This window comes from Mauremys reevesii, linkage group 2, assembly GCF_016161935.1.
Source record: "Mauremys reevesii isolate NIE-2019 linkage group 2, ASM1616193v1, whole genome shotgun sequence".
NCBI lineage: Eukaryota > Metazoa > Chordata > Testudines > Geoemydidae > Mauremys > Mauremys reevesii.
The window spans coordinates 93,610,465-93,625,910 of NC_052624.1; the positions used below are offsets into that span (position 1 = coordinate 93,610,465).

Sequence of the window (15,446 nt, forward strand, 5' to 3'; positions counted from 1 at the left end):
TTATACCATGTGTATATATAGTATATATATATATCCCCCTTGTATGAAGTTGTTTTCCTACAATGTACAGCTGCTGTACATCAGGAAAAAGTCTTAGTGTCATGAATGTGAAAGGAGTAACCATTATACCACAGATGGGCCTGAAATAGAATCTTGGACCCAAGCACCCCAGGACTTTCTAGGGGTTTGAAATCCACAGCTAAATCCAGATCGCAATGTTATGTTTTGGGCAATATTTCAGCCTGAATGTAATCAACCCCATTGTCCCCTTAATCTAAACCCTGACTTGTTACTTATGACCGGTACCAACCACAAACAGACTGTTTAGAGGCTCACATAAATGTCTTTGGTGTATGTGTCTATTCTTTTTAAGGTACAAAATAATAATAATTATTATTATAATATAAATAACTATTTTGTGTGCTGTAGCAGTTCTTGTATAGCCCACAATAAGTGCAGCTCTCAACCCCTCCTACTCCCAATCAACCTCCCTCGAATATACTTGTTAAATAAAGATTAGACAGGTCAAACACCATTGTAGTGCAAATAGTAAACGATTAAAATTTTTTTTTTTTACAAAATATAGAAATGTTCGGCTCCAGTAACTGGACAAACATGTTCCTTTCAAGTATCTCTCATTGAAACAAAAAAAAAGTTACTTCCATTAAATAAAGTCTTTCTTTTTTTTTTCCTTTCTCTCTCAGGTAAACAGTTTCAAACCAACTAGGTTGCATAGTTCTAATGTTGTAAGCACCTTAACGAAATGTAACTTTGTATTCTTTCTTTCATTCTTTTTCATTTTTTTCTTCTTTTTTGTTGTTTTTTTGTTTTTTTTGTGGGTTTTTTTTGCAAATGTAGTGCAGAAGATGAAGGTGTGAACACCTGCGCAATATTGTTCCTTTACCAACATAAGTAAGTGTATGTATGCGGGTATTTGTGTGTGTGTGCGAGTATGTATGTGTGTATTTGTGTGTGTGTGTGTGTGTGTTCATGTAAACACACACATGCACACACAGGCATATATATACACACACACACATACAAACACACACACACATATGGTACATACACTCTCATTATGTCCTTGGTAAATTGGGGGGAGGGGGGAGGGGAGAGGGGAAAGTGCCAGTGAATGTAGTGTTCATACACATGGCTTTTCTAAGAATTTCAATGCCGTTTTGGACTCAGAGTCCAAATTGCTGCAGGTTAGGCAAGCTGCTACCAGGGCTTGAACTGATGGGTAACTAGGAGAGGGAACACAATTCCCCTTGTAACAAATAATGTTTAACATACTATATAATAAAATATGGAACATATTGAAAGGAAGGGGAATCCCCCTCCCCACACTGCTATTCAAAAATTTTCTCATTGAAGCCCTGTTTGTTTATGCGCTCTTTTTCTTCCTTTGTCTGTCTTTAGTCTTTTTGAACTCCATGTGTTGTCTTTTTTTTTTTAATTGTTTCATTTGGAAAGATTAAACCATAGTTGGGTCTTTCCTCTACTGCAGCTTCTTTTCGATTCTCCACACAGACAACAGGCCCTTGGGGTGGGTGTGTGTCTATGAGCAGCCACACTCCTCCACAATCATATTCTGAATGTCCTTCTTGATGATGTTCTGTCCATCGTCATAGTATAGCATGGACATTGGCCGTAGCTTGGTGGGCACACAACATGACTTGAGGTTGGAGAAGGGGCTGTGGCCCCTCATGCGGTAATGGTTGATGACCGTGGAGTGGAAGGATAATGATGAACCAGATGTGCCTGCTATGTGGCTGGGGCACTCACCTTCACAGTAGTTGGCATGGTAGCCTGTGGGAGCAATGATCCAGTCACTCCATCCAATGTCCTTGAAGCTGACGAAGAACTGCTTCTTGCAGCAGATGTTGACCTTGCCATCACACTCCAGGCCCCGTCTCCGTCGTCTGTGCAGGCGGTCGTCTGAATGCCGAGCAAGCATCATTAGGAAAGGTCTGTGTGACTGCTCTTTCTCCTCGTCTACTGTGGATTCTCCAACTTCCTTCTCCTTCCCTTCCCCATCATCTTCTTTTTTCTTCTTCTTGCCCAGCAGCACCAGGCTGGCTCCAGTCTCCTGGCATTGGTCACAGGCAATCCGCACATCAAGGGAGCTCTTGCCCTGGTCCAACAGGTATTGCACACTACTGGAGACAGGAAAGAGGTGCCAGGTACTTTTACGGGTGTCCACCACCTTTTCAGAGATGAGAGTCTCACTTTTATCACCCTTCAGCCCTCCGTCCTCCGTTTCTTCTGCCCCTTCAGAGTTGCCTTTGGGCTGTCTCTGCTGTTGGTACAGTCGGATGGTCACTTTTGTTCTGCTTCGGTTGGCCTTGGAGACTTTCAGGAAGAGCCACACTTCAGCTTGTGCCACTACTGATAGGTCACTGCCTTCCTTGGAAATCTCAAAGTGCAGCATTTTCTTAGCGGTGCCTGAAGTTGATAAATAAAAACAGATGGGAAGAACTGGTTAGTATGTATTTTTCATTCCTTTGATAAGATTGTATTGTCACCAGACGAATAAAATTCCCTATGTTTCTATTTAATATTCGGAGTGTTCCCTACTGTGCCTTGCTAACCCCCTCTGTCTCCCACATCTCTTTGATGTTACCTTTTCCTGCAGTGGAAATTCTCTATTTACTGAAGTATTTGTTTTCCTATTTTTTTCTCATATAAAATTTTGTTATGGGAGCATTAATCATATATGTGAATTCATTCAGTGCATTTAATGGCAAATGGGCATTACTTGGTGTGTAGGGGTTAATTTTGCTCGGCTTTCTCTTGTGATTGCTATTAACTGACAGGGGAAGTAATCACTGTTGTTGTTTTTTAAAAAAAAGCCCATAAAAATATATAATACACATACAAATCTGTGTCTAGTGATAAAAATTGTGGGTCTAGATCCGTGTCCACAGAAGTCAATGGGGGATTTGCCAAAGGAAGCAGGATCTGGCCCCTATAAATCATCATCATTCTTCATTAAGTTCTTACACCAAGGAAGTATATGCCAATAGTTTCAGAAACCTAGCAATACTTAAATATCACTCTTAGCATTGAGAGATTCACAGATCTATACATTTCAGGAATGGCTTAGTGTTCTGCAGCCAGACACTTAATTCTATGGACTACTAGCTATAGGTTCTGTTCTTAATTTAACACAGTGTGCCCATTGTTATTATAGTAATGGCAAATCCACCAAGAAATGAGTTAAAGAACCTTCTGAAGAAGGGTCTCTGGCATAACTATATAAACTTGCTGGGATGCCAGTGATGATGATTATGCTGGGGAGAGGGAATTTCTTTGATACAGACCTCATATCCCTGGCAGAAGTTAAAGTGAACGATGAGGGCTGTTTTATGGTTTGATCACTAAAGCATGAAGAAGTTAAGAGAGAATCAATTGGCTAGTTTAGAAAAAAAAGAAACAGAGGTGGTTTGTGTCTACGACTATGGCATTATGATTTGTAGGAAAGCTGGATTTTTTTTTAGCGAAAGAGGAGACCAGCACCCGGGGGATAAGGGGCTACATGTTTTCTTTCTGGGGCAGAATGGGCAGGCAGAAGATGTTTGGAATTTATAGATGTAAAACTTTAAAATGGATAGGGACAGATTCTTCAAACTGCATCACACTTGTGGAGCAAGGTGTGGAGTCAGGATATCAAGGGCAATCACTGATCAAGACTGAAATGATAGGACCAAAGCATCAAAAAGGTCACTTGAAAAGTACTATTGCATCAGCAAGGCTGTTGATCCTGGCTCTTCTTCATGAATGAATTCCACAAACAATCATTAATTAGTTCTCACAACACCCCTCAGAGATATCCCCATTTCACAGATTGGGAATCTGAGACACAGTGTTTAAGTGACTTACCTAAGGCCACAGAGGAAACCCTGTGTGAGAACTCAAGATTTCCTGGCTCCTAAAACCCTGTGAGCATCCCACACTGCCTTCTAAGCTACCTGTTGCTTTCTTTTTTCTGTGAAGTCCTGATACAGATATATTCAGCTACTCCAGGTGGAATTCCCAGGTCAAAGAGACAGTAATTTCTAAATTAGAGTAGCCAGAGGGCACACGTTTTGTTTTTGTTTTCCTTCCCAGTGAGAGTATGAAATTGTGGACTTGAACGGTCCTTGGGACAGATGGATTGTTTCCCATCGACTTTGCTGATACCTGTCTCCAAAGGGGGTTAAATGTGGTTCTCATGGAATTAAACAGGACTGTGGGGTAAATGTATTGCTTTCAGAGGTGTGTCTTTTCTCACTTAAAATTAGTAAGAAGTTTTGGGAAAAGACCATGCCAATCCAAGCTGACAAAGCTTTGAGATGTGAGGTTTTCTGAGAATGACCAGCACTTGATAGTGATGAAAAGGAGATGACTTCGCCTTTTTTGCTATTGCATGGCTGCTGCTCATGTTTCTTTTCTGGCAATAGACAAACTATGGCAAAGCTGTCTGCTTTACAAGTGCAGAAGGATACAGACGGGCATTAACCAAAACTCCATATATGCCAGAAATTTGGAAAAGTTCAGATCTGGACCCCAACTTTATAGCTTGCCCATGTCTCTGTATTGGGCCAAACCAAAACCTAAATCAGAGCACCCCCAAACATGCAAGAGTTCTGGATCAGGAATTGAATTTTGTGGCTTATCATGGTCTATCTCTCAAGACGTATGATACGCGTTCCCCCTTTGTTACGCGCCTGAACTTCTGAGCAAAACATTGAGAGTAGTGTAATTATGCTGCAGGTTTGGATTTGCATCTGGATCTAGATATGAAACACCTCTAAATTCAAGGGAATTCAAATTGAGGCTTTTGGTTCTAATGTATAATGAGAAAGGGGCTTTATAAAGCGAGTACTTATTAAAGCGTTACTTAATACTGTTAGGTGTCAAGGTGCAATATTTCACATTTCTGTTCTTAGCATTATAATGGGAGCTGATGATAATCATAAAGTGACATACTTCCATCAGTAAATAGCCACAGTTACCTTATATGTAGGCTGATAAGTAGTCTGTGTAACAATTTAGTTACTCAGTTTGGACAGATGTTGCATGAAAGACACAACATCTCTGGATCTTTTAAAATTAGTTATTCATAAGTCCCCATGTTTCTGAAAGTTGAATTAATCCCTAGTAGTAATAAAAAATATGGACTAATACAGCATGAAGTATTTGAATAGGCTTTCAGTGCTTTTGCCTTACCTCACTTCTGAACGGCTGCTGCAAAGTAACATAAGATAAAGTCTAATGCCATAACAGCATCACCAACATTATTCGACATGTTTTCATAAAGAACTATGGATTTAAATTCCAAGGAAAGAGGGAGATGCAAAAAAGTCAAACTGTTCTAATGCATCTGTATGGAAAAAAAATTCTATGCAGTCCTTACACCCACATTATTTAGCAGAAAATTCTATAATGTTAAAAAGAAACCTTTTTTAGGTCTGTTTTCAGGAGGCCAGTATGGAACAAAGCTGGAGGGAAAATTAACATAGTGGTGGGGAAAAAATCAAAACTCTCTTGAATTCACCCCAAATCAGCTAACGATGATCTTTTGTAATCAGCTTCTGAGAAAGAACTAACAGTACAAATACTGAAGTCCTCATTTGGGGCTGGTCTAAACTGGGGTGTGGGGGGATCGATCTAAGATACGCAACTTCAGCTACGCTATTTGCGTAGCTGAAGTCGAAGTATTTTAGTTCGACTTACCTGGCCGTCCTCATGGCAGCGAGTCGACTGCCACGGCTCCCCCGTCGACGCTGCTTACTCCTCCTGCTGAGGTGGAGTACTGGCGTCGATTCGCGGATTGATTTATCGTGTCTAGACGATAGATCGATTACTACCCACCGATCCGGCAGGTAGTATAGATGTACCCTTGGTTTGTACAAAGTCCCTTTTTCAGGTAAACTCTCATTGTAGTCAGTGGAAGTTTTGCCTGAGTAAAAGCTGAGTTAGACCTGCTGTGGCTGATTTTCAAGGGACTTTTTCCATTTCTAATCACCCTGCTCCTCCTGCCTGATTCATGTGGAAAGTCCCACAATCCAACATTGCTGACCACTTCATCTCTTCAGTGCTTCTGAGCTATACTGACAAAATATTGGATTGTGTTATCACAGGGGAAAGTGCTAGAGAAGGGAGAGATGTGCTTATTCCAGAACCCCAGATCTGAATGCCTCTCACCATTCACTTAACAAAACATTGGGGATGTTTGTATCTGATTCCACCTCTCTACTTCCCAGCTGTGGCTGGTCTCTGCCACAAAGAAGGTCCTGATTCTAAAGAGCAAACAGGAATCTTCTAGCAAAACTAAATACATTGGCAATAGCTGTATGGAGAAAAGTGAACAATAAAAAAATAATTTATGTTATGTGGTAAAAGTTTTTATAAGGAAGGAATTATTCAGTGGGAGGGAAATAGAGCAACACTATTTGATATTTTAATGAGTTTGCGCTATCATCTATTGCCCTTCAATATTGCTTGTACACCTTTAAGGATAGGAGCCTGAACATGTGATGGGAAGGAAGGATGCATTTAAATCTTTCATGTACCCAGCTGGAAAGGCAATCATAAGGCTGCTTATGTCTCTGTATAATGACCTAATATGGAAGAATTTATTTTTTTCGACTGCATGGAATGGGGGCGAGGGGACAGGGAAGGTGGCAATTCACTAGAAAAACCTATGCCAGAGCTGGGAGGTGAGGGACTTTGAAACCTCTTCATTCTTCAGAATTGGCTTTTGTGTGCTTGGTGTCCCCCAGGAGAATGCAGAAGGAAAGCAGGCATGTCACAGACAAACAAGGGCTTTGCCAGTGGGTCCAGGCACTTTGTGGCCCCCCGCAGCAAATCCCTGCATGAGGCTGCATTTACTACTCCCTCTTAGGTCTCTCAATAGAAACCACAGGACCGCTGGAGTTAAAGTGCACTCTGAGGCTCATGATTCCTTTCCTCACTTCTGCCAAGTTGAGTCCCTTAGTTTGCAATTCCGGCCTTCTGACTTCAGATTTACACTGTGCCTCAGGATAGGGCCCTGTGAGTTTGAGCTATGTGCACCTACACAGGTAGGGCCTAAATTGTGCAACTTAGAAGATCTTTTTGAATAAAATAATACATTTAAAGCAGGTTTTTCCTTAACCAAATGTTATTAAATGGTTAAGTCTTTGTCCTCTTCCCCCCCAGATCCAACTACCACCCATGGAAGCAATTATACTTCCTACCATTACAGTGGAGCTTACTCTTAATACACGGTATTTAAATTGGCCATGGAAAAATGTTCACTCTGTAAGAGAGCTCTGTGACTTTAAATTTCCATTCTTCATTGCTATTTCATTTTGAGTCATTTTTATGTTATACTGTAAGTGAACTATTTTTCCCTACAAAGTAAGCTTTTTTTTTTTTAAGTTGCTAACTTTACTACTGCCTATGATTAGATTGGGTGGGGGGGGGAGGGAGGGAGATTTGTACAGTGTGCCAATCTGTAATTACATTCTAAAGCATCCTTCTCTTTACTCCTCATTTTCGTTCCCCAGGAGACAGAGAAAAAGAAATAGGTTAGTAGAAAGGTTCTTCTGGAGGGAATGAAGAGAAGAGTGTGGTTGAGAGGTTGAAAGGTTTACTAATGAGTGACCACTAGAGCTAGAGGAATTGGTCACAGTTTATCCAGTGAATTTAGCCCTGTTATCTGTCTGGCAATCATCCCTAAGCAGACTGATTATTACATTTTTTTCATTATTCATGATTATTCAGTGGCAATTTATGTGGATGTATTTCAGTCTATGGATCACTCACAATGATTCTCTCCAATTATTCATTATTCTTCACGTGTGACTGGCCACCTAAGTCGCAGGATTGTGTATCTGCTCCTGGACTGGATAACTGTAACTCTTTAAACAAGGGAAGAGCAATTCTGATGCAAATAGCAAATACCTTAGATTCATGTTCACATACTCTTCTCTACAGGCGAATACAGGTATTTGCAGGAAGAACAGCCATTCCCCAAAAGTTCATGCGAACAAAAACCCATTCCCATAAATGTTCATGAAATGGCCAACAGAAAAGATACAGGCAAGGTCGTCTCATCTGAAAGTTGAGTAAATTCAGCTCTACTAACTATTGACTCATATTTTATTCTATCAGAAATTAACATGTTACTTATTATCCAAAAAGGAGACATTCTGCACTTACAACATAGAGTTCCTTCACTAGAGCTAAAAATCTTCCCTCATGAGGTTTTGTGTGTGTGTATGTATGTGTGTTTTCAAGGGAGTTGTAGGGGTGCTTTCACCAGAAAGGTTTTTGCAATGTTAAGTTAAAATGGTTCATTGTATTGCAGAAGACAAAAGAACAATTTATGTGATGTTAATAATACTGCAGATTTGAATTCTAAGCTGTCACTCTTTCCATAAAAATATTGCACTTTTGTGCAGTAAGAGCCAAATCCTGAGCTTATTGAGATGAATAGCAACGTTTCCACTGACTTCAAATGAACTAGCATTTGACCTTAAATTACATTGTTAAAGCTCTGTTGCCACAAACAATATTGTCTTCACACTTACAAATACACATATCCACATTAAAGGACACCTGATCACAGATCTATGCACATGTTTACGCAGACAGGCCAGTTTATATACACCTGGACACTGATATGCATCCATTTATACATAGGCATGCATGTGGACATGCATGCACATACATTTATCCAGGCACCCAAGCCCATTTACACAGAAACACTACACACACAAATTCATGCATACCCATGTCCAGGCTTGCATGCCCTGGCACATATATGTACATAAAAATACATAGGCACACTTATGCATATATACAAGCAAATGTATTTGCAGATACAAGTGCATACATGTCTTCACGCACAGTAATGTTCTTGCAGATACGTTTTCTAGACTAGTTATCTCCTTCTCTGATTCACCTGCACTTTCTTAAACTGTTCACAACCAAACCAACCCCTAGAGAAGCTTCTCATTTTGTTTCAGTAGAACACATTTAATTAAGAGGGGTTTTCCTCTCTTGGAAGTAATTTGCTTTCATTTGTTAGACTTGGAATCTTTGATAAAGTATGTCAAAGTGGAGAAGAGAAAAAAAAAACAACAACAAAAAACCAAGGGGAAAGAGATTTGTTTTCTAAAAGCCAAGGAGACTGCATTAGAAAAAATGTGATAAAATCAGCTCAGCTGATGATTCACGGTCACATTTCTCAGTGTCTGTTTAAAAAAAAAATCATTTCTGATCTCTAGATTTCCAGAATGTAAGCATCCAACAATTGATCAGATTTATCTTTTCCCTTCCTTTGCCTGTTTCCTTACATTGCATTATTTTTCCGGTAGTCTTCCACTCCAGTGAATTTCTGCCTTTTAAACTAGATGGAAGAAACAAGATCTCCACTCAGAGGCTACAGATAAGCACAAAGATCTTTGGGATTCAGGATCTAATTAGGTAAAATAGCAGCTTGCAGGAAGGTTAACTTGCATGAATTGAAAAGGCTTTGGAAGAGTGTGCCCTCTTGTGGCCATTGAGTGCTTTACTGCGCACAGAATGATGTGCACTTAAATAAGCATCTTTTAAAAAGGCAATTGATTAAACAATTTAAGAAGGATAAATGACCCATCCTCCTTTCCCCCGCCCCCCTCATCCGCACCAAACACCTTGCGGTTAATGCCAGGGCTGACTATCTGTCTCAGAAAAGAGATGTCTGAGTCTTTACTGTCAAGTCAATTCACGTCTAAATTTGACATGAAATGACGCAAAAAGGTAAAACTGATGTGAATAGCTATCACAATTCTCATTTATTCTTGATATCTCTAATGACAAGCTTTGGGATTTCAATGCTTATAACTCCCCTCTCTTACCCAGTGACTGATGTTAGTAGTCCTGTTCAGTGCTGATTTAGTTGCCAGGATCAGTATATGCACTTGGCACTGCCCCAAGGCTTAGTAGTTGACTGGCTAATAAGCTATCTATTTTAAAAAAATAAAGGGGTTAGTAGCCAACCACATTTTATAAGCATTGGCTATCTAAGCAATGGAAACTTGTGGCTATGCTTGTCGAGAACATATATGTCTGCCCCTCTCCCCTTTTCTCTAACACAACTTTTAAGACCTTGAAGTAAACCACAGAGTTTTGGCAAAAGGATGCTCGCAGCAGAACTAATCTCAGTTAGTAATCTTAGCTGGATATGTAAGTAGAAAATCATTTTCATGTTTTATTTGTTAGAATGCCAGGGTACAGAAGAGTTCTTTTGTAAACTTTTGCCCAATACTCTTGGTCATTAGTTTTACAAAGATGTGCCTGGAATTGCAGCAGTGAAAAATACCTGCCAAGACTTCTGCTGATCTCAAGGATATATCACAAGGACACCTGTGCTTTAGAAGAGTTCAATACATTTACTCTAGTCCCGACACCCCCCTCTCGCCCCTACCCATTTATCTATATCCTCTCCTATTTTTCATTTTAGTCTCTGTGTTTTATAAAACATCAGCCTGAATATAGATTTTGAAAAACAGAATAGATGCACAGAGTAGTGTGTGCACACTTCATTTTTGGTGTATATTTGTGTGCAATAGATCGAGACGATTTCACAATGAAAAGTGAAATATCTTTTTTTATGCCTGTGAGTATAGAATAACCACAATTCCTGAGAGGGTGAAATATGATAGGATTATGTGTGGTCATACCCACACAAACATAAATTTAAATTCTTACTCCTATTTTCACCAGCATTTAGCTGATGTAACTCGTGTCAAGCTTCCATTAATTTTCATTGATTCTCTACTGCTTCCTTTTTAGATGATGGAAGATTCTAGTAAGAGTAGCAAGAATATTAACCAAACTGAAAGAAGAGTATATTTAGTCTCATACCTCAATAGTGTAGACTCTTTATCAACTGTTTTCTTATTAATTGTTATAGGCATTGGGGATTGCCCATGGATCTGTGTTCTGTTCCTGGCTCTTCCACACACTTCTTTTATAACCTAAGAGAAGTTGCTTGAGTTCTCTTTGCCTCAGTTTCCACATGTGCACAATAGGGAAAATAATACTGCTTTAGGATTTAACCTCCATCTTTACCAGTGAGTATGTGTCAGCGATCTGATGTCAAGCTGAATTAAATCATTAGTGTTTGTATAGCACTGTGAGCTCCATGGATGGAAAGTATTATTCAACTGTAAAGTATTATTAATAGATCTTGAATTTATAGAGGAAAATTATTTGTTCAGCAGGTTAAAGAACTGACTAGCAGTAATGACCCTACTGGAAGTCAATTTTTTCCATTATAAACCTAGACTCTTGTACATATCTACTTTATTCAACACTTTTTTAAAAAAAATTCCCTTAATCTCCTTCCAACCAAATGTCCAGTTGATATGGAAAAAAGGCCCCAAACATCTCTTAGAACATCCCTCCAAGAAGGTGGAGTGCATCAATGCAACCAAAAAGGCAAGAGAATAAAATTCTGCACCCTGAATTCTGCTAAAGAACTAGATACCACAAATCTTGTTAAATTAATTTTGTTGTTAATATTGATCGTTATGTGAACGTAAATCAAATTGGTGTTGTGTGAGCGTTCAGTAGTTATTAACAGAGAGATTGGCAGCTGGACTATTGGCCAGTCTGTGGGCAATGGCACAATTATTTTTGGTCATGTGACTCTGAGCCAATTGGATTAGGAGTTGCAATTTAAGGCTGTTGTGTTTAATAGGCATATATCAAACTCAGAATCCCTTTGCATCAGGGCTCAGGAAAGACAATAACGAGTTTACAAATAATTGGGACTCGCTGGATGAACAGAAACCACTATTCATTCCATATGTGTTCCACTCTGCTTTGAGAAAGGTGCTGAAAACCAGGTGGGGCATCTGCTCATTAGCCTAGCGATTTCTTTGCTTCCATAAGTCCATTCCTTAAACAGGTAGAAAATCACAGCTGCTTCAAGTGTTCACTTGCACTGAGATCTTCTATCCAATGTTTGAAATGGCGAGCACACAAGGGAAGAAAAGCACAACTCTTCCCAGGGAAAGAACTGATAACGGCTGCATTGACAAGAACGCCAAAGGCAAGAGCTTCTTGTACAGTTGGAAACCATACAGCCGGCAGGAATGTCTGCTCTTAAAAGCATGCACACTTCTGTGCATGGCTTGCCTGCAAACAGAACATCTGAGTCAACAGGTTTTCAGGGCTGGAAATTCTGAGTGTTGTCTTAATTGTTTATACTGCCGCAGCAAACTTTTAAACAAAAATGCTTGGAGTTCCTGTGCATACTTTGCCTACCATATGCTGTACCAAACAAAACAGTGACATTCTTTTAAAACTGTCTTGGCAACAAGAAAAAATTCTTTGGCTAGACAGCATCATAAAAAGAGTTGCTATTAGCAATTTCATACCTTTCCAGATTGGTGATACAGCTATAGCAAGATGTAGACGATCTTATGTATATGCATATACATATATTCTATTGTACTGAGTTCTGGGTCTACTCATTTAGGGGAGAACGTTACAGCGGCTTTCTATAGGCACATGATGAGGTTTTGAGCAACTAGTTAGTAAATTCTATACCCTGAACATTTTATTCTTACCAATTAAAGAGAGCAGAATAGTTCAAAGTGAACACTGTCAAGGTTGCATTCTTTGGCAGGGAGCACTTAGGAACAGATTCTTTCCTTTTTTTTTCCAGCATGAAAAAGTCAGCATTACAAATTGGATCATCTACAAGTATTTGTCCTGGTTCTATTGAAGTTTATCTGACAGTCGCTGAAACAATGTATTGCCTAGGATGCTGTGCTAATTAAACAACAAAAATGCCTTCTCGCTTGTATTGTTAAATATGCTCCATGTGGTATAATACCTACTGGATTTTTTTTTAAACAAGGAAGATTTATTTTAAAAAATAGTATTTAGATCCCTTTCTTTCATCAGAAACTTTCTGAGAGGTTGCAGCTCTTTCCCTTTCACCATCAGACCCAGCATCCAGTACTTCAGCTGCTCTGGTTTCACAAGCAGTTTGGAAGATTCCTTTGCAGCCTGACTTTCTGCTCAAGATTGGTTTGATAGGTTCCTTACTGTTGGGCTGCGTGAGTTTAGCAAGTGTAAGCAAGTAAGCTGTAGCCAAGACTAAATCAGGTAGAGTCAAATTCTTTTACAGTCCTTTTCTCTTAACCCCCCCTCCCTTCACCCTATAATCTTACAGAAAATATTATTGTTGGGGAGAAGAAACAAGTTAATGGCAGTTCTGGCATAGAAAGATATATTTTACAGTAGTTTTTTCTAGCACTCACCTGATTCTGCAAATGTGATGATTTCTGAAGTTTGCTCTACAAGTTCATTCATTTCTGCTTTTCTTCCAATGTCATTCTCTATTTCCACATAGCCATCTTCTCTCACCTTTCCTACGTGGAGTTTTTTTATGGCGTTTAAAAGTGCTGCCTTGGGCACCGGCTGGGTGATGTTAGGTCTGTCCCTCAAGTGCAACATGTTCAGTATGTGCTTCTTTACTGCTTCCACCATCTCAGGCTGTGAGCTTGGCACATCCTTTGAGAGTGTGGCAAGGGCACACGATGGGCAGTCAGTGACTGAACTGTGCCCCTCAGATCCTGGGGTTGGAGAACTCCTCACTATAATCCAGCAAAGCACCAACAAAAATCCTCTCTTCAAAAGCAAAGGCATCCTGGCAGCAAAAGTTGTTGTGATTCCCTTTTTAAAAGGCCCTGCTTTTCCTCTCTCTTCACACACAGGTTTTTTTTGTTGTTTGTTTGTATGTTTGTTTTTTTCCCCTCGCCTCTTCAGCAAATTCTCTGGAACAAGAATAGAAAGTTTTCTGTGAAGTTTTGTTTGCAGGTTCCCTCTCTGAATGCAGTAAGTGCTGTAGATGTTTGTGGCTGTCAGGGAGAAGAGTTCTGACTCTGTCTCAGAGTAGGAGAGAGACACACAGAGAGAGAAAGAGGACGGATTGGCCTAAAGTGAGTGAGTGAATGAGAGAGGGAGGGAGTTTTGTCTGTGAGTAAGGGCTATGATTAGGAAAGGGGGAGGAACAGCCAAGCTGCCTTCCTTATGCTCATTGCTCCCTAACCCACACCTCTCTTCAAATATCACCACTCATGTTTTCTGCCCTCCCCCAACCCCCTTTGCTTTTTTAAAAAATCTCTTTCACTTCTTTTCACTTTACTCTTTCTCTCTCTTAATTTTTCTGTTTGAGTTTCCATACTATAATTCCCCATCTTTTTCTATTTCTTCAACAACATTACAAGCTTAACGGAACAGGAGAAGCATGAATGAAAGAAAAGAGTTCACCTTTTTGATAAACACCTCGTTTTTGCTCCTGTACAATATTAGATGTTAAATAGTGTGGGGGGGGGAGTGGGAGGAGTATGAAGACAGGGGATCTGAATGTTTGGAGCTTAACATTGTTCTGTCCTGAATGAAAAAAGAGAAAAGATGCTGCTTTTCCGTTTACTTTTTAATGCTCAAAGTTATCAACACTGGCAAGAAATCTGAAGAGAGCAAAATAAAACTTTTTTGTTGGGGGTGGGGGGTGTCGAGGGGAGCTATACAGTACATTACACTTTTTCCAGCTGCACAGTGCAGCCAAGCATAGAAAGACACAAGCAGGAGACAGCACAGCACATATCTGTGTCATATTAAGATACTGTCTTCCTATCCAAATATATGCCTCATTCTACCCTAGCGTTCTCCCAGAACTTCTCAGACAGATATATTTAGGTTTGGGGTTAATCAAGTAATGACTGAAAAGTGCTTGATGGTGAAACATGCTATATATAACCTGGCCAAATCTTAAAGCCCGGATTCAGGTTTTACTCAATCCCTAATCAGGCAAAACCCTCATTGATTCAAACAAAAATTTTGTCTGAATAAAGTCTTCTAGATTTGGCCCATTGTTTTTAGAAAACACTTTTCTTTTGTTTCATTCATTTAAACCACATAGTATAATCATGACATCAGAAGAGGTGATTACATAGGACGAGTAAATCTAAAATAGTATTAAAAGCCAGATCCTCTGCTAGTAACCATATAACAATTAATATCAGCTGTAGATCTGGCCCCATATTAAAAAATCATTATCTTTGTCAGTTACAGCACCTCACGTTGTCCTGACATGCTTTATAATCTTCTACTCTACTCACCTTGGCAAGCTAAGAAGAAACACTTACGTGAGAAAACTTCCTTATGTTTTGACGTTATAATGAAAAACTGGAAAACTAGATTTATTACCTCAAACTTTCAAGATTCTTTCTAACGGCCTTTTGGAGAGATCTTTAAGATCACTTTTCTTCTTTTTTTTTCTTACGTGAGTTCTTTCTTTTATTCTCACACGCACACACAGACACACAATTTGTGTTTTTATATACGGTCATCTTATATCTTACAATTAGTACAGTTCCGTATATTATCATCAAAGGTATTTGTAGAGGGAA

General features: G+C 39.5%; 1 protein-coding gene across 1 annotated transcript; it reads right to left on the reverse strand.

Annotated features, from left to right (window-relative positions):
- Window positions 1–1,092: 1,092 nt before the first annotated feature.
- On the reverse strand, window positions 1,093–13,958 carry INHBA (inhibin subunit beta A). Its single transcript, XM_039525527.1, has 2 exons — window positions 13,293–13,958; window positions 1,093–2,445 (listed from the first exon to the last, which is right to left on the reverse strand). Exons 1-2 carry the CDS (start codon window positions 13,678–13,680, stop codon window positions 1,559–1,561), a joined length of 1,275 nt encoding a protein of 424 aa, XP_039381461.1. The 5' UTR covers window positions 13,681–13,958; the 3' UTR covers window positions 1,093–1,558.
- Between the last annotated feature and the right edge of the window lie 1,488 nt (window positions 13,959–15,446).